This window comes from Protopterus annectens, chromosome 3.part0 (genome assembly GCF_019279795.1).
Source record: "Protopterus annectens isolate FY-2018-M chromosome 3.part0, PAN1.0, whole genome shotgun sequence".
In the NCBI taxonomy this organism is placed as follows: domain Eukaryota; kingdom Metazoa; phylum Chordata; order Ceratodontiformes; family Protopteridae; genus Protopterus; species Protopterus annectens.
Window position 1 is genome coordinate 1,026,206,921 of NC_056731.1, and position 19,508 is coordinate 1,026,226,428.

The 19,508-nt window shown below is 40.9% G+C and overlaps 1 protein-coding gene across 2 annotated transcripts in view; it reads right to left on the minus strand.

Moving 5' to 3' along the window:
* PIP5KL1 (phosphatidylinositol-4-phosphate 5-kinase like 1) overlaps positions 1-19,508 on the minus strand; it is an 823,238-nt gene that overhangs the window by 330,186 nt on the left and 473,544 nt on the right. For both annotated transcript variants that reach the window (XM_044065322.1, XM_044065321.1), the window contains one exon: positions 12,580-12,630. In XM_044065322.1, the coding sequence (XP_043921257.1) occupies positions 12,580-12,630 (51 nt within the window). The remainder of the gene's footprint in view (positions 1-12,579; positions 12,631-19,508) is intronic.

The window sequence follows — 19,508 nt, forward strand, 5'->3', positions numbered from 1 at the left end:
AGTTTCCACCCAGGTTTCTAACATAGCTAAAGAAGGCTTTATGATTGTCTTTTGTGTCATTAGCGATTTTTCTCTCAAAGTTGGCCTTGGATGATTTTATGAGTGATCGTAGTTTTTTGCTAGTATTGATCAGAGATGCCTTCCCTTTTAGGGATTTTGCTCTGTCATGTAGTAGCTTTCTCCTCTTGTTGTAGAGTTTGTTTATGGCTGGGGTCCACCAGACCGGGCCTGCCTTTGGTGGAAAGGGTCTTGATTTTATTAAGGATTGCTTGATCCATACATTCCTGGAGGTGCTCGAGAAGGCATTTGTAAGGGTTTCAGCAGCGTGGGTTGTGGTTTCCACTGGCTCGGGGCCTTGAAGGATACCACTCCAGTCTTAAGAAGTGTGAAGTTTGCTTTTGAGAAGTTCTTCACTGTGGTCTTTTTGCTGGGGGTGGGGGCGGATGTGGATCTCCAGTGAGATTAATTTATGGTCTGATCTCATCAATGAGGGATATACTTCCAGTGTGGAGCATTTTGTCCCCATGTTTGTGATGATCAGGTCTAGTATATTTTCTCCTCTTGTGGGAATGGTGACTAGTTGTTCCATAGCATTTGAGTTTATGAACTCAAGGAACCTTTGGGCTAGGGTGTTGGGGCTTGAGTAATGTTCCCAGTCTATGTTTGGGTAGTTGAAGTCACCCAATATGATGGTGTTTGGAGAGACATTCATACTCTCCAGTGTCTTCAGGAAGGCTGTGTGGGTTTCCTGAGTTTGAGAAGGTGGTCTGTAGCATGTTACAAACTGTAGGGCAGTTTTACCTATGGTTAATTGCACCTGGATGGTCTCCGATGCTTGCGTTGCCACTAACCTGGAGGTGTGGGTATCCTTTATGAATATTGATACTCCCCTCCTTTTGTGGTTCGGTCCGGATTTTGGGGCGGAACACATGATATGAGGTATAACCTGATAGTGCTGGGGTGCTCTCAGGAGCCTTGAACCAGGTTTCAGTCACAGCACAGACATCGATGTTCTCCATACTGAGGAGGGCTTCGAGGCGTGCATCTTGAGGTTTAGACTTCTGGCATTGAGCAGTATTACCCTTAGTTTTTCTCCATTTTTGTTTTCTAGGGCAGTAGGTTTATCATTTGAGCCTTGCCTAAAAAGGCACTATGGGGTGGCAAGAGCCTTTGCCAATATCCGGAAGCCCAGGGGTGACAGGTGCAAGCCGTCCCTTGCAGCAGCGTGGCTTGTCAAGCATGTCATCCCAGGCAGACAGACATTGGATCCCCTTAGAATGACACCAGTAATTAAGCCAATTATTAAAGCTGATCATTTTGTCTCTGTATTGTGGCATCATTCTTGGTGAGGGTAGGATACTGCTCAGGGTCAGGGTCATACCGGCCTGGGCCACATAATCTGAGAGCTCCTCTATGTCTCTTTTCATGTAGTCCAGGGAGGTACGTCTCACGTCGCTCACACCGGCATGGACAATGACTGAGTCATACTTGTACTTGCTGTGGAGTGACCTGAGTGCTTGTGTTATGTGGTGGATTCTAGCGCCTGACAGGCAGCTTACTGTGATCTTTTCCTTGTTCAGTCTGGTGAGTGGGACGTCAGTGTGTCTGACTATGGAGTCACCTATAACAAGTGTGTCTGGCATTGTGTTTGGCCTTAAGGGCTGTGACTGTTTAGCACACTGACTTTGAGAACTATGTGTTGCATGTCTTATGTCTTGAGGTGGCAGTTGCTTGGGTGTCTGCTTTGGAGGCCTCTGTAGTTTTGGTAGATTTGTGATCAGTGCCTCCGAGTATGTCTTTGTGTGTTTATGTGTTTGTTTTGCAGTTGTGATAGTTCTATGTGAAACTGGGTTTGTGGTGTGTGTGGTTTCCTTCTCCTCCTGTCTGGTCTTGCCAGTCCTGAGTTGAGAGAGCTCAGCCTCCAGTTTGGCTATATAGTTGCATCTCTCACATGTATTTGTGTTTTGTGGGAGAAGGAGTGGGTTGTCTGTGTACATGAGGCAATTGTAACATTGCCTCAAGATGCCCAGATTCACCAGCTGAACAGGAGAGGACGCTAGCAACTGACCCTTCGACATGCTAGAAAAAGTGAAAAAGTTTGCTGTGTAACTGAGTCAGAAGGGACCTATAGGGAAATGGGTACTCAAGGGGATTCTAGGCTAATGAAGTACTTTGTTTAGTATACAAGTACTTTACCTATATAAAAATGCTTTAGGAGTAAGTGCTGAGCTATTGAGATAGAGAATAGACTGTTTAGATTGCAAGTAGAGAAGTTCTAAGGGAAAAATTGAAGAGCAGACTTTACGGAGCCAGAAATAGTTTAACCTTGTTGCTGAAAAAATCTATTTTATAGATACTCCACCCATAAATAAATTGGCATACATGGGGGCAAATGATGCTCCCATGGCCGTGCCTTTAATCTAGTGGTACAATGTGCCGCTAAATTTGAAAAAGTTATTGGTAAGACTAAAATACACTAAATCAATTAGATAATGTGACAATGGACTATCCCCCAAAAATATCTGAAGGCTTCTAACCCAAACTGATGTTGAATACTAGTATATAGACTTTTTACATCTATAACTGTCCAATATTTAAAACTTGTCCATTTAACATATCTAACTTTTTCCAAAAAATCAAAGATGTCCTTTATATAGGAAGGTAATTTCTCAACTAATGGTAATAACTGATCATGTAGCAAAATGCTCACATTATGCAAAAAATAGTTACAGGCAGATACAATACAGTGACTGTGAGGGTCCAACAAACTTTTATGCACTTTAGGAAGGCGATACAAACTTGCCATAGTACAGTCCTGCATGGAGAACTTTGTCTCCAAATCATTCAAAGAGAAATACCCCAACCTGTACCCCTTATGTATCAAATTTTCAAAATTCATAAGTGATGGTTCATAATCCACCCAATTAACTTCTCTATACATCTCCTGATTATTAAGATTTTCATAACACATTTTTAAATACTGAGAACAACTCATCACTACAATTTTGCTACCTTTATCAGAAGATGTAAAAGTAACATCCCTTCTCTCATGCATTTGTTTAATGCCACTCATTCATTTTTTGTTAAGTTATATTTAACTTCCCCTCTTTTCTTTTCTTTTCTCTCATAAATTCCATAAAAGCTTTTTCTAATGAAAAATTCACCATAGAAAGAATTGCCTGATTGTCTCATTAGTAAAGGGAGGAATATATTTACTTTTATGCAGAATATTAGTAGTATTTAGCAGACAATATGCATTTTCCTCACCTTCTAATTCATATGAGTTACAGGAAACAAAGGTATCTGTACTTTCATGTTCAGAATCATCCCTTAACTCATAGGTTGGAACATTTGAAAAATCATAATTTGCAAAATATCATATCAAATGCAACTTCCTACTAAAATGAAACATATTCGTTTGTAGTACATATAATCTAGGCATAACAGTCGGGATATATTTTAAACCACAATTCAAAACTGAGATTTCAACATCAGTTAATGAAATTCCAGATAAATTAAGAACATAACCATTATTACTGCTGACAGTCTCAAGTCTTTTTGAAATTAATACAATTTCCTCTTCTTTCCTTACTGCTGTTACTGCGTCTCTCAAACTGTGTCTGGTTGTCCGCATTTCCATATTGCGTATTCTGTGTTCTTGTTGCCACGAAAATTACCCTCCAAATAATTATTCTGTTGTGCTTGAGGTAGTGGAGGATAAGCATTTCCTTAGCTGTTCAGCTGAAACATCAGTGACCTAAGAAGAAGCAAAAGAAATGCCATGGCATTTCTTTTCCATTCCTGTTGTATAGGAACCCCCCCCCCCAACCACCAAATTGGTGGATTTTATTGGTTTTAACTTTGAAGGCGGAACCATTATACAGTAATGCAAATCCCTATGCAACTTGTTGAACTTTCTGTCAATCAGTTCTATACTCCAGGTTTGCAGTTTATCATTAATGCTTCCTAATGCTTGCTCAAACCGTGGCACACTGAGCTGCTAGCACAAAGCGGCACAAGTAGCAGAAATCTCTTCCTTAATTTTTTGCTGTTTAATCTGATCCCGTTCTATTAGGATAGCTACCCATTCTGTCACACCACGATGTGCAGCTTCTATCCATCTTTTTTCAAACACTAAATCATCACTGTCTGCAGGGTCAAAAGGAGCTGAGGGGTTTTTGAAGGTTCTCAAACCCTGAGGAATATATCTAGCTCCAAGTATCTCTGCAAACTGATAATGTTATAATGTGCAGCATTTTCCTTAAATAATAAATGTTCTAATTTGCTCACAGTACCTTGTAGTTCAGGAGAGAGTGATAAATTATAGCTCTGTCCAACAGACAAAAAAGGATTAACAGTCCGTTTATGTCAACCCTCTTCCAGCAATCTCTCCCATACCTTAGAGGGTTCACTAGTCCTCTGTATATTTGAAGCATTTATTCTTTTTGATCAATCACTGACTTGTGAAATATAATGTCCCATCCTTCTCTGCATATTTTCACTGCTTTCTTCCCTAAAAATCCTAGGGATCTGGAAGGCAGGATCACTGGCCATGAATATACTCAACGATCAATAAACAGACTCCAAAAATAAAAAAAAACAACATAGCCAACAGATCCAAAAGATTTATTAAAAGTAACTTCTCACTCCTCTAGTGCCACGGACATAAAGCCTTTGATAGAGTTAGAGGAAATGTACCCACAATGCATACTTTTATACCAATCAACATCAATTAACACAGCTGAGTACAATTACTATAACAATTTCCAACTCAATTACTTAGTAAGACCTTTAGGGAACAATGCTCCAAATTTTAAAATAATAACTGCTTCCCTGTAAAGCAGCATACTTTTTAAAGACATACCTGGGGAACCTTTCACACTCTTTAAAATACTGTCTCTTAAACCACTATTATTACCATAATGACATGTATCAAAATGCATTGCCAAGGGACTTTCTATTTTCTTGTTTTGAATGTCCCTTAGATGTTCTTGGAACCTAATTCTAAAAGTCCATTTAGTTTCACCCACATAAAACAAATTGCATTCACATTTTAATACATAAACAACTCCTTCTGTATCACAACTAAAACATCACATGAATTAAACACCTTATTTATAAAATGAAAATTATCAATTAAGGTTAATTACCTGTGAACTGAGAGTGGAGCTAGGAAGTTGTTGTTGTTGTGTCTTTCGGCTTTTCCCGGTTAGGGGTCGCCACAGTGGAACTCCAGTCCGCTAATGATTGGCAGTGGATTTTTACGTGTTGAGTTGTCAGCCCTAATGCACAACCTTCAACGAAGGTACGCGCATTCATGGATGCCTCCTCACAGAAGACGCTCTAGCTGAGAATCGAACGGGTCAACGTCTTGCTGTGAGGCGACAACGCTACCACAGCACCACCACCACAGTGCTTCTATTTAAGGAGTAAAATAAAACATTTCAAAGTTTTACTGGAAAAGTTCACCCAGATTCTGTTATAACTTGTTGTGAGGGAAAGATTAATTATGTTTTCTTGTATAATGTACTGCTTCACTACTTCCTTCTGTTTTGTATATTGTGATTTATTTTCTTTAAACAGAAGTTTTCTACACCCTCCCACCATGGTGCTAATGTGTTTTTAAATTGAACTGTCTTTCTAATTTCCTGCCTTTATCTTAATTTGAACATATATCTCCTTCGCTCTTTTCTTTCATTGGCTATTGTAAGCACAAAATTATAATTTTGTGAAATCACTCCTCTTCAACTATTTAAATTTATCGGCCACCCCGCTGTATTCCATAGAACCAGAATACAAAGTGCCCATCCCCGTCCCATCTATCATGGTCTTTTAAAATTAGTGGATCTCTACTTCAGTGGCTAAAGCTCAAGTTACCCCCTCTTTCATATCTAGAACCATTTCTAGTAAAGGCAATGGATGAATTACCAGATAAGAGTCAGCAAAAATGTTTATTAAAATTCAGTTAAGTGCTTCCATTTTTAATTATTTCAGAACATCTTCAGAACTAATACACAATATTAAATGCCATACTTAAACTATTGCTTGGTTTGTCTATATTCGTGTTTTGGTTCCAAGTTTGTCTTTTTTCATATCTAACTGCTTAGTGCACACTGCAGCTCTTAGGATATTAACCCATTTTTCCATCTAACTTTAAAATCTGTAGCAACTACTTCAAGACTACTAATTACTGAAGAGCCCGCATTCTGCCTCTCAGTAGTCATCTTGGGATTAGTGCTTCTGTTTTGCTCTTGGTAATAGAAGAAGCATAATGTCAGAACTAATACACAACATTAAATGCCATACTTAAACTATTGCTTGGTTTGTCTATATTCGTGTTTTGGTTCCAAGTTTGTCTTTTTTCATATCTAACTGCTTAGTGCACACTGCAGCTCTTAGGATATTAACCCATTTTTCCATCTAACTTTAAAATCTGTAGCGACTACTTCAAGACTACTAATTACTGAAGAGCCCGCATTCTGCCTCTCAGTAGTCATCTTGGGATTAGTGCTTCTGTTTTGCTCCTGGCAATAGAAGAAGCATAATGTCATTATTTCCTGGAGACTCTACCCCTTCTCTGGAACAGGCTCCCCATCTATTTGAAACTGAGTTCCTCCCTAACCCAATTCAAGTGTTACCTGGACAATTGGATGGGGAAAAGGAAATTCATATCTAGTTTGGCAACTATACCTCCAATGGATACTGGCAGCCTGTAAATGTTTCATCTCCCAGGCCCCTTCTTGTAAATGTTTTATCTCCCAGGCCCCTGCTTACACTTATCAAGGGTACCAGAACTTGTCAGAGATTTGGGTTGCATGGCTAGGTTTAAAAAGGCCATTGTGGTCATTAGCCTAGTAAACATCTATGAACCTATAAGGCTGTGATTTCTATTTCCATACCAGGTAGATGGATTGCTGACATTGCAATGCAGCATAAAGATGGGGCTGCACGCCTGTGTGTGTCATACTTCAGATGAGACATTAAACAAGGGCCCCATCTGCCTGAGTTGGTAGTACTTTAGGTGGATGTAAAAGATCCCATGGTACTTACTGAAAGGAGTAGGGAAAGTTCTGTGATGCCCTGGCCAAATTTTCCCTATTAGTATATATACCACCTTTGGTCTCCCCTAATAAGAGGCTATTAGCCTAGTGAGACTAACCCTGTCAAAAAAGGATAAATAAATAAATAAATAAAATGTACTTTTGGTCTATGGATACATATTTTACTACTCACTGATGCAGAGTGGCCATAACAACATATGCAAATCCTACTGAGTCCATGTGCAATTAAATACAATTGCACATGGCTTCAGCCAATTAGATGTATGTTTGTTTATTCATTTACATTTGCTGAATGGGAATGTCAAACTATAAACCCTCATTTTTAGTGGAGTCTTAGGGAAATGCTTAGATATACATACTACTAATTGTTTTAAATGGTGCTATGACTGCAGATAGTGACCCACCTTGACATTTGCAGCACTGTCTGTCTTTATGAATTTGAGATCTGGTATTGCTTCATAGAAAGGAAGCCCCTGGAACTGACTTCTGCAAGGTCTTAGATGTCTTGATTGTAGCCAAAATTAACTACCAGCACACTCAGTATATGTCAAACGTCTTGTTCCTTTCCAGGAGTAATCCTCCCTTTTTGTCTTAAATGCCTTGTTCATAGCCAAATTAACTGCAAGCACACACTGTATATGTTAAAACATCTTGTTCCTCACCTTGAGTAATCCTCCCTGTTTGTAACTTGGTGCTGCTGGTGGTCTCCAAATGGCTTATCCTGGCTCATCCCTGTACAAGACACCTCTATGTAATTCCAGTACAAATGCAGGCTCAGTAATTAAAGTGTGAGCCATAGTGCAGTTTCCACTGGTTTCTTTCCTTTTGTTGTCAATGTGTCCAAGTTATTTGCAGTGTCTCATCCATTCCATCCCACCCTTATCCTTTCTGAAACAAGTAAAGTCTGACATGAACTTGAAGTAAGGTCTGGTAACTTAATAAAAATTCCAGCATGTATGCTGTAATAGGTTTCTTAGCTATAATCTCTCTGGATAATTGAATTTATGCTTTCTACACTCAGCTGTACCTTGTACCCAGAGCCCTCTTCCTGTGCTTACTGCAACTTCCCTTTAATTGGCGCCTCACTGCAGCAAATGTATTTATTTAATCCATTGCCTTTTTAAAAGCTAGTATGAAACCGGTAGATTGGGAGTGGTGTGAAACCAGGGAGCAGGTAATCTGAACCATAATTAGAATGCATGGCTTAATGTCCTGTGTAATACATTCAAGTGTGTTATTAGTACATGAGGCTGCACTGCTTAAAGTGCCTCTCTTTTAAAGGTAGATGGGAAGCTTTGAGTTTATTCGTGTTTATTTTCTAGGAATATGTAATTCGGACTATACAAAGGACTTTTATTATAAGCGGGAATGAGTGAATGGTATGGCCACAGAGACTCATAATAAACATTTGCTGACTTATTCAAGAAAATAGGAATTATTTACTTATCTGCACTTCCTTGCCACACTGAGTTTATGTAGCCTAACAGTTTTAATAGTACTTGGAACCAATTGGTTTGTACAAAGGCACACCGACTCATATACCATTATGATATTAGTTATCCTTTTGTACAGCTTGTACTGAACAACTGCACTGTTATTACCGACGGCAAATGACGATCTCCTGTTTTGACACACAACTTTATAATCATCTTGTGTACAGCATTTACATTCTGTCTGCTCTGTAATTGTACCAGAGAATATTGGTTTAGTAGAGTATCCCATAGTAATTTTTGTACAGCATTTTATTTTTTTATTAAATTACATTTTATTGTACGTTACAGTAATATAAACATATGCAAATATTAGACTAGTCACTTCATTATTACATTGATATTGTCATACATTGTCTGATCAAAATCTAAGAATTCTGTTTCATACCAGTAACTTTCAGAATAGGCATAATAATACTTGCTTCGGTCAGGCTTGTACTAGTGTACTTTAATTTTTAAAACACTCATCTTTGTTTCCATGTATATACTTCTTACCTGCGGTTTACTGCCTTACTGTTATGTTACTGTTTCTGTGGTTATTTTGTGTGTATCACTTGTATTTACCTCCTTTTCTGTTATAGTATTTTTGTGGTTATACAGTTTGTTTGCTTCCTACCTATGTCATGGCAGAAAAAGTAATGTTGGGATCAGTTCATACACCTGTTACCAAACAATAAATACAATGCATGCTTCACTGAATTAGTTGTTGGCACTGTTTTTTTCTTTTCTTATGGCTCCAAATTACTTCAGGGTAAATTGCTCCAGTAGTGTAAAAAGCATAACTTGTCTCACATCCACAAGTCTAACAGCATTAGAAATACCCGATCGAACTTAGGAGGTTTATGAATAAATCATTAGGTATGAATTACTCGTGCTGTTGTCTCACTTCTGTGATCACTGTCTAATTGTATTAGTCCTTTGCTGCTCATTATTTCATTGGATACCGTCTGCATGCATCTGTTTTGGATGGACACACAATTTTTACAGATTTCTAAGAGCAGATTCCAGGTCATTCAGTTGGGTACAAACGGCCCAGTCACTGAGTAGTTGTAGGAATGCTCTTCAGTCGACTATTAAGCTTACTGAACATTTGGGGCATTTTAGGTTCAGCTAGATACTTTGTGATTATCAGACTATATGGTAAACTGGCAGGCATTTAAGGAAGACTTAATTTCCACTTGCCTGGATAAATATTTAGAGTGGCATTTGCTTTATCAGCTAGATAAAGTTTTTCCATATTCAAGTTCTCTTGCTTTCGCCTTTACCATCACAGCACAAACTCATACTGTGCCATTTTTGCTTCTTCTTTTCTTTCTTTACCAAATTATGTTTGGTTAAATGAACTGGTTCATGAACCTGTTTCACCTATGACCTGCACTACAAAGGCAAAAGGAAATGCAACATTATTGTAGCATTTTGGGGTACTGAATGCTGTATGTGATGTTAACATTGCAAAAATGGAAACACTATATTTTAAATATTCTTACCACTGTGTAATGTGATTTTTATGAAAATAATGTTAATGCTATGTCAAATAGAAAAGAATTTCCTTCATATTTGGTTAATACATAATTATATGTTCATAGGTCCACTGGTGATTACTAGGCTAATGGCCCTAGGAAGCCATTTTAAGCTTAACTATGTTTTCCCATTTGCAAATGACAGGGTAAGTTACACAGGGACATCTAGTGAAGTTTATGTAGCAGAGCATTTACAAGCTGCATCTACCCAACAGAGCACAGATGCCAGTCCAGAGGTAAATTTCTGATTCCTCACCCATTGGTTCAGGTTGCCTTTGAATAGGGTCAGGGGCGAACGCTGCTTCACATGGATTAGGAAGCCTATATGGGCAGTCTCTGAGATACATATCTGCCCCTTCAACGTGTTCTATTTATGTTGTAAATGAGGTTTAGGTCCTTTACTCAGGCATTTCTAATGCTATTAGACTTGTGGATGGGAAACAAATCATGATTTTGTTCTCATATAAAAGAGTGGCTTTTCTAAACTATGGCACACTTGTAAGGGTCTCAAGAGGAAAACTCCTTGTCCTGTGTATCAGATTCAGTACAGCCTCAAGAGGGAGGCTCAGTGTCGAGTGCCCAAGTGGAGAATATGGTGCCTCAGTCGGACGTGCGTCCTTATGCCCAAATAGGATTCTCAAGAAGGAAAGATGTTTCCAATTACTTAGGATGGGAAAGGTCTAAGGGAAATACAGACTCCTAACCCTGCAGTACGATGCTAGGAATGAAGGCTAGGATCAATCACAGTGTGCAACCTTAGTTTCATAGTTAAGTAACAGGCTTGCCCCGGCTTGTAGTCCATGGGACCACTGAGGAGTTAGCTCAGATCTCCAGTTGCCCTAAGCACTGTCTGATTAAGTGACTTACTCAAGGTTACACAGTAAGCAGATGAGGGCTGAGGGAATCAAACCACGTACACAGGACTACAGCTCACAGCCTTAACAACCTGTGCCAACTGCCAGAAATTTGTTATATGCTGGACTTTTTAAATGATGGACAAATCGTATCGAGACATTACATTTTTTTGTTGATAGAATGTATTTTCCTTTACTTTATTTGTCATCCTGGATTTATGAGCCAAACAAATCTGCATTGCATTTACTTCTGGATCCAGTGTGTCATGAAAATACCACAATATGTACATAAAAACGTAACCAGTCAGCCAGCATGTTTTTTGGAGGTGGGGAGAAACCGGAGAAACCAGAAAAAGCCCAAGGACATATGGGGAGAACATGTAGCTCTACATAGGCAGTGACTAGAAATGAGGATTGAACCACCCTGATTATGTGGACTGATTGCAGTAATTGTGAGCCCTAATCATTGACTGCACTGGTCACTACAGGTATGTGTGTATAAGTGATAAAAGTGGGCATGATAGACTGACAGCATGCACTACTCACTGTAACTGTGTGAAATTAAATCAGTAACTGCCTGTCCTAGTTACTGACAACGTAGCCTAGTCACTGTACTCTCATATGCAAGTCACTAGCAGTGCGCACTGGTGACAGTAATTGTGCATTTTTGACATTGACAGCATGTACTAGTCACTGTAACTGTGTGTGTATGTGTGTGTGTGTCAGTCACTGACTGCATGCACTGATGGCAGTAGTTGTGAGTCTAGTCATGGCCAGTATGCTGGTCACTGTAACAGTGTGTGCAAGATACTAAGTATGTCCACTGGGGGCAATAACCGTGTGTGCTGCCCATAGTGACTGCAGTTATTTGTGCTAGTCACAGTGTACACTGGGGGACAATGCGCAAGCTACTAACTGTGCAGTTGTGAAAGTAATGGTGTTTGCTAGTCACTGACTTCACATTCTAGTCATTGCAGTTTTGCATGTGCCATCATGGGCTGTGTACACTGGTGAAATTATTGGCATGTGCTGGTCACATACTTTGATGGCATAACAAGTCTACATCACCATCCTAATTTGACAGTGTTTCTACATAACTAATAAGCTGAAACTCTTACTTAATGCAAAGCTTATTTTTCTTATTGTAAGTATGTACCAGTCACCAAGGTTATACACTTTCAATGCTTTAATTACATAATTAATTTTCTTTTTTAATGTAGCTGGTCTGGAACTGATCTGCTAGTATGCAAAGGGTATACATTAGGCCAGGTAAACAGTGACCACATAAGGCCATATTCATTAACACCCATGCTAAGTGTACAAAATTTGTATTCAAGAACATCCCTACCATATTTTTGTGCTTTCTAGTCACTCAGAAAGCTCAGATCAAGTTTACATGTAGTCTACACTTTGTGGTAACCCTTATGAATCCTCCTTTACATTTAAGGCTGCAACAAAATCAGAAGGAAAACAAAAATTAGGAGGGAGAAAGTCTGAGTTACACTTGTGTTGTTTCTTCACTCAAAACGGTATACACTTAGTGTTAGTATGATTGAATCCCATGGATAGTTTTAATACTCCTTTGGGACCACAGAAGTTGCAAAAATAAAAAAGCAGCTTAATTGCTGAAAGCAGAAAGGTGACAAGTCCTTACCTCATGAGACTGTTTTAACACATCAGCATAATCCTTTTCAGTCGGCTCACCCTAAAATGAGAAACATTCATGACTTAGTGCAGACACTAAACTTACTGGCACTAAATGTAACTATAAGTGGATAACATTTGATAAAATACTAGCATATAAATTATAGCATCCATTCAGAGAACTAGTGATAATAGCTAAAGGAATGAAAAACCCGGGGGCAGGGTACAACATTTCACTGTAACTTGCAATTGCTAATGCATGTAGAAAGGCTGTGGTTCAGTTCTGCAAATGTCAAGTTAATAAGTTTATTAATATGAACACTATTTACCACAAATATTGTCTTCCAAATAAATGTATTAACGGTAAGAAATTGCAACAGCCTTCCCTACACACACACACACACACACGCACGCACGCACGCACACACACACACACACACACACACACACACACGCACACACACACACACACACACACACACACACACACACACACACACAAAAAAGCTTCCTATACCACCTTTAACTAATATTAAGTAATTTGTAGTATGCAATGCAAGTATTTGAGTTAAAAAATGAGGAAGCATCAAGAAGTGATTCAGAAGGGGTTGGTGGAAGGGCATTGCTGATATCACAGAATCATGGGCCATAAGCAGAGAGGACATTGCCAGAAATGAGTTAAGAAGGGGAATGCCTTCTTTAGGTAAACAGCAGAAAGATGAGAAGGAGATCATTAAAGACTGGGAAAAAACAGAGGCACAAAACAAATACTTCAGTCTTTACAAAAATGGCAAGCAGAAGGAATCATACTGGGATGGAGGTAAGGCAGAGTGGTGGTAGTACAAGTCAGAGACAAGAATGTAGAAGGGGAGGATGTGAGACAACTACCTTTCCTAAACTGAGATAAAGCAAATGGACATGATGGACTGTCACTCAGGATTGTCACAAGTCTCCCGTGTGTGCTAGCAAATCAACTGCCCAAAGTTTTTAATAGCTCACACTTATGAGGGGGGTATGAGGAAACATCCAGGAAACTCCAGGCCTTTTAGTCTAACAGCAGTGGCAGGGAATGCCAAGGAGAAAATCTTGAGGGGGAGAAAGCTGGTTGCAAACTATAGGAAACATGGGTACCTGGTAAGAAAAACCAGTCAGACATATCCGATTCATGTTTATGCCTGGATTGCAGGTGAATGTGATGAGGAAGACATGGTAGATGTATTCCACCTGCACCCACACAGAAGGCAGTTAGGAATAATGGAGAAGATTAGTATAGGAGCAACGCGAGGAAAATGGATTGCTGCATTGTTAAATGCAGAGAGTGAGACAGTTGTGATGAGAGGGACAATATCAGGAATGTGACTAGCAAAGCACCACAGGGGGAAGGTTCTGGGTCTGATACTCTTCTATGTATTCGGTTCAGATATGTCTGATGGAGCAGAGAACAGGATCATCTTCTTCAGCAGTACCAAAAAGTTAGGTGTAGCAGTGCAGGATGGATGGAATAGTCAAAGGATGGATTTGGAAAAGCTGACTAATTGCGCTAAATGGTGACAGATGATTTTTTCCTCAGTTCTATAGTGACTTTCATGCCACCCCCACTTGCCCAACTAGCCTGTTCATTTCCTTGGGATTTGAGAGCACTATGGCTGATTTATTCCTGTTAGGCATGAGGGTAGAGGTGGTACTGTCACCCTTGTTGTGGGATCTGGGATTCTTCTATATTACTGGGCCCTACCCCCTCACTGGAAGATGACATTGTTTGGTGCTTGTCATGTGCACTGATACTCTCTTCTTACCATCCAACACCCACACTTGTGAGAGCTGCATTTATATATCCAAACTGGAAGCCATGCACTCTCCAGCCAAGACCGGAATAGCTGGTCAAGAGGAGAAGGTCAACACTTGCACCACACCACATGAAACACATAGCCCTCCAGAACACACACCAGCACTTTCTTTACATAAAAACACAAACCGCACATCCACCTTTGCGGAGGCTCTCAATAAAAATCTACCCAAACAGCAGAGACCTCCAAGGCAGAAACTCACTCGACCACCACAACACAACACTAATCATGAGACACAACTCTCCTAAACAGTGTGCCACTCAACCAAAGCCCCTAAGGGAAAACAGCATGCCCAACACACTAGTCATAGGTGACTTGATAGTTAGGCCACTGATGTCCCACTTATTAGGTTGAATAGGGAGAACGTAAAAGTCAGCTGCCTGTCAGGCACTAGGATTTGCCACATAACGCACACACTCAGGTCCTTAAACCAAAGGTGCAAATATGACTCTGTCTTTGTACATGTGGGTGTAAATGACCTGAGACGTACCTCCCTGGACTACATGAAAAGAGACATAGAGGAGCTCTCAGATTATGTAGCCCAGGCAGGTATGACTCTAGCACTGAGCAGCATCCTGCTATCACCCAGAATGATACCACAGTACAAGCAGAAAATGATTAATTTCAACAACTGGCTAAGTTTCTGGTGTCATTTTAAGGGGATCCAGTATCTGTCTGCCTGGGATGACATGAATGACAGGCATCGATCCTCTGCCAGAGATGGCCTGCATCTGTCACCCTGGGCTTCCGGATATTGGCCAAGGCTCTTGCTCACCCCTATAGGGCCTTTTTCAGGTGGTGTTCCAAAGGCCAAATTACCACTGTAACAGCTACAAACAAATGCTGCTCAATGCTAGAAGTCTACATCTCAAAATGCACACACGCAAAACAATCCTTAAAATGAAGAACATTGACATTTCTGCCATAACAGAGACCTGGTTCAAGGCAGCAGAAAGCACCCCTGCACTACCAGGCTATAACTCATTCCACACCTTTCGGCCACAGAACTTGGACCGAAGGTGTTTCCATATTCATAAAGGATGCACACACCTCCAGACTGGTAGCCCAACGTAACACATCTGAGATACTTCAGGTGCAGCTAACATTGGGTAAGACAGCGATTCAGGTTGTAGCCTGCTATAGATCCCCAACCATGTTCTAAGACTCACACTCCATGTTCCTAAGCACCCTGGAGAATATTATGGTCCAAACTAACACTCTCATACTGGACAACTTCAACTACCCCTCCATTAACTGGGAAAACTACTCATGTACCAATACACTTAACCAACGTTTCCTGGAATTCATTAATTCCAATGTTCTGGACCAGCTCACCCTTACCCCCACTAGAGATAGCAACATCCTTGACCTGGTCATTACTAACATGGGTGACTGCTGCTCTACACCAGTAACAAACTCCTCCCTGGTTAGATCTGACCACAAACTAATCACCTAGGAAATAAACATCCCCCCCCCCCCCTGCAAAGGTAACCACCATGAAAAACTTTTCCAAAGCTAACTTTGGGCTCCTAAAAACAGAAGTGGCTAACTTCACTGCACCCATGCAAATGGAGATCAGTTGCATGACCACTGAATCATGCACCAATGCACTGTATGAACACGTACACAAATGCATGGATCTCGCCATACCCAATAGAACCAATACGCTCTCCTCCAAAAAAGGAAGCCAATCTGGTGGTCTCCTGCCATAAACAAACTCTACAACAGAAGGAGGAAACTGATGCAGAATAAGGTGGCAAAACTCCCTTATCAGCCTCAACAAAAAGTTGAGATTGCTCATCAAATCCTCTAAAGCTAGCTATGAAAACAGAATTGCAGCAGATAGTAAAGACAACCACAAGGCCTTCTATAGTTATGTAAAGAATCTCCACGGCAATACCCAGATTTGCTCTGAGCTACTCCACAATGGTACCTCCTATACCAAGCCAACAAATATTGCCAATATACTGGCCAACAGCTTCAGTGCCAACTTTACCCCTTTCTCCCCCCAAGGGACAAGTCACAATACCAGTAGATTGCCAGGCACCCAGTATTACTGCTGCACAAGTTAAAACAGCACTGTCCAAGGCCAAGAATACAGCTTCTATGGGATCTGACAATATCCCTGGCTGTGTTCTACATGAACTACAGAGGGAACTGGCACCTCACCTGTGTTCCCTGACCAATCACAGCCTCACCTCAGGCTTTGTCCCCACCAAATGGCGCACTGCTACAGTCATCCTTCTCCACAAAGGAGGAGCGACTACAGACCCTAGGAACTATCACCCCATTAGCCTGACAGGTCTGATATGCAAGGCTATGGAACGCATCATCATGGACCTAATAAACAAGGATATAAAGAAACTCCAAAATCTGGATCCCACACAGTTTGATTTTGTGAAGGGTTGGTAGATCATGCCTGCTCAACTTCTTTAAATCAGTCACCAGAGCTGTGGATGAAGGCAAGGTGGTTCATACAGCCTACCTTGATCTGACCAAGGCCTTTGATACCATTCCCCACTCAGGAATTATAGAAAAACTTACTAAGCTAGGCACCAACCCCTATATCACTAGGTGGGTTGCAAACTGGCTCACAGGTAGAACCCACAGTGTGAAAGTAGCTGACTCCAAGTCAGACTGCTGACCAGTCACAAGTGGAGTCCCACAGGGTGCGGTCCTGGGTATTCTCCTGTTTGGTATCTACTTCTCTGAAGTCCAGGACAACACAAAGGGACTCTGGCTGACAAAGTTTGCAGATGATTGCAAGTTGGGAGTTATTATTAACTTCCCAAGTGATGTTGACATCCTACAGAAAGGCCTCACTGAGACCAACAACTGATGACAGACTCATGGCCTTAAGCTCAATGCCAAAAAATGTGTCATCATCCACTTTGGGAAAAGCCCAGTTCCCATGAATTACCACATTGATGGTAGTCCACTGAACAATGAAGGCATTATGAGAGATCTGGGGACACAGGCTGACAGCAACCTCTCTTTTGACCACCACATTGCCACTGTAGTCAGAAAGTCCTTCTATGTGGCACATCTCATTACTAAGGGTTTTGCATCCATGAAGAAAGAGGTCGTTGTCTCCCTCTACACTTCCCTCATTAGGCCAATCATTGAGTACAATGCCCCATTTGGTATGTACCTCACTAAACACCTGCAACAACTGGAGAGGCTGCAAAAGTACCTTACAAAGAGGATCCTAGGCCTTAAGCACTTGTCCTATATGGGCCGACTCAAAAAACTACAACTATTCTCTGTCTCATATCACCTACTTAGAGGCACTCTCTGCTTGACTTACAAAGCCATGTCTACCCCAGCTCGGTTAGAAATGCTACATCTGAAGAAATCCCAATCCCTCTGCACCACATGCTCCAGAGACCTCAACCTCATTACCACAATCAACAGAACATGCTAGAGGGACAGGTTCATAACCCAGAGACTGCTCATGCTATGGAACAGACTTCCCATACATGTCAAGCAGAACCCCTCACTGGCCCCCTTCAAAAGAAATCTTGATGAGTGGATGGGAAATAGAAAATTCACCCCAGGGATCACTCCAGTGGCTTTACTCGACAGAGGCACTGGGAACTAAGGTCCGGTGGCACAATGTCAGGGTAATCCTATGGGCTAGGCTTGTAAAGGCTCCAGGGCCATTAGCCTAGTACACACCTATGAACCTATGAACCTATACATTATCAACCATACCACATGAAGGCAACCAAGCAGGTATTGCTTCTGAGAGTCAAACACACATCCCTGGTCCACATGCAGGTGTCCTCTATACATTCATAGCAGCAGGATGAACTGTCTCCCCTTCCCCCAGGATTAGTGACCCTGCAGTGGCCAGTCATTCCCACCCTACTCCACCCAAGACACTAATTAAAATGGAGTGGCTGAGTCAAAGTCAAGGCTTCATTCTTCTATTATAATGAACCGCACAAAGGTGACATTGAGATTCACTACAGATAAATGCAAACTTCTGTACCTGTTGCATACCAACCCTGGAATGAAATACCTGTTATGTGGAACTGATGGTAACAGAGCAGGAAAAGCATCTGGAAATGATGACCACACCTGCAAATGACCAAAAGGAATAGACAGAGAAGACAGTGGCAGCAGCTGCCAAAATGATTGGGTGCATCCTAAAGGGACAGACTCCAGAATAAAAGGGGACTGCTTCCATTACACCAACCCTGGTCAGGCCACACCTTGGATACTCTGCACAGTTCTGATGCCCATGTAAGGAGTGGGTGCCAATTTGCTGAAAGGAATCCAGAAGAAATCCACCAGAGGTTTACAAAAAATAGAGGGGATGTTATATGGCAAAAACTAGAGGAACTAAAGTTCTCCCCATTTGTGACCAGAAGGCATAAGGGACCATGATGCAGACGCTCAGGATCCTTTCAGAGATGAAGGAAGGTGTTGTCCTATGCAGTAAGAAAGAGGAGGAACAGGAGGAAAGGGCACAAGCAGCATATTGTAATAGCCTACTACTCCACGGATCTGCAAAAGCATTCCTTCAACGAGGGGGTTGTGGACCCATGGAATAGGCTATCAAAATGGACAATGGAGATAGGATTCATGGAGGCATTTGAGTGGGCATGTGACAGATGCATTGATCAGTGGAAAGATGGCAAAGGGCAAACTAAATAGGGTTACCATCCCTTTACCTTATTATGTAAAGTAGTGTAATAAATTATGAAACCACTGCACATTGTAGAAAAAAACATTCCACTGTAAAGTATAACTTGAAGGAAAAGGCTCTTTCATACTTATTTTTCATGAATTCTTTCTTTCTTTCCTTGGATTTGAATGGAGTTCAACAAAGCCGTCTTGACCCAAATAAAGTTACTGACTGTATTACTCCCTCTAAGAAATACTTTGTATGAAAGACAGCATAAGATACTGTTGAGTTGACGCAAGGACCAACACCAGTGTCATAAACTCAAACCCTGTGCTTCTGCTCTGGTTTGTCTGTCCTTAACTCATTACAGCAGAGAGCACCTCCAGGCATTTCTGCAATTACCTCCTGCTGCACCTCTGGGCATCAAATATTGATTGTTCATATTTGCATTAATAATTC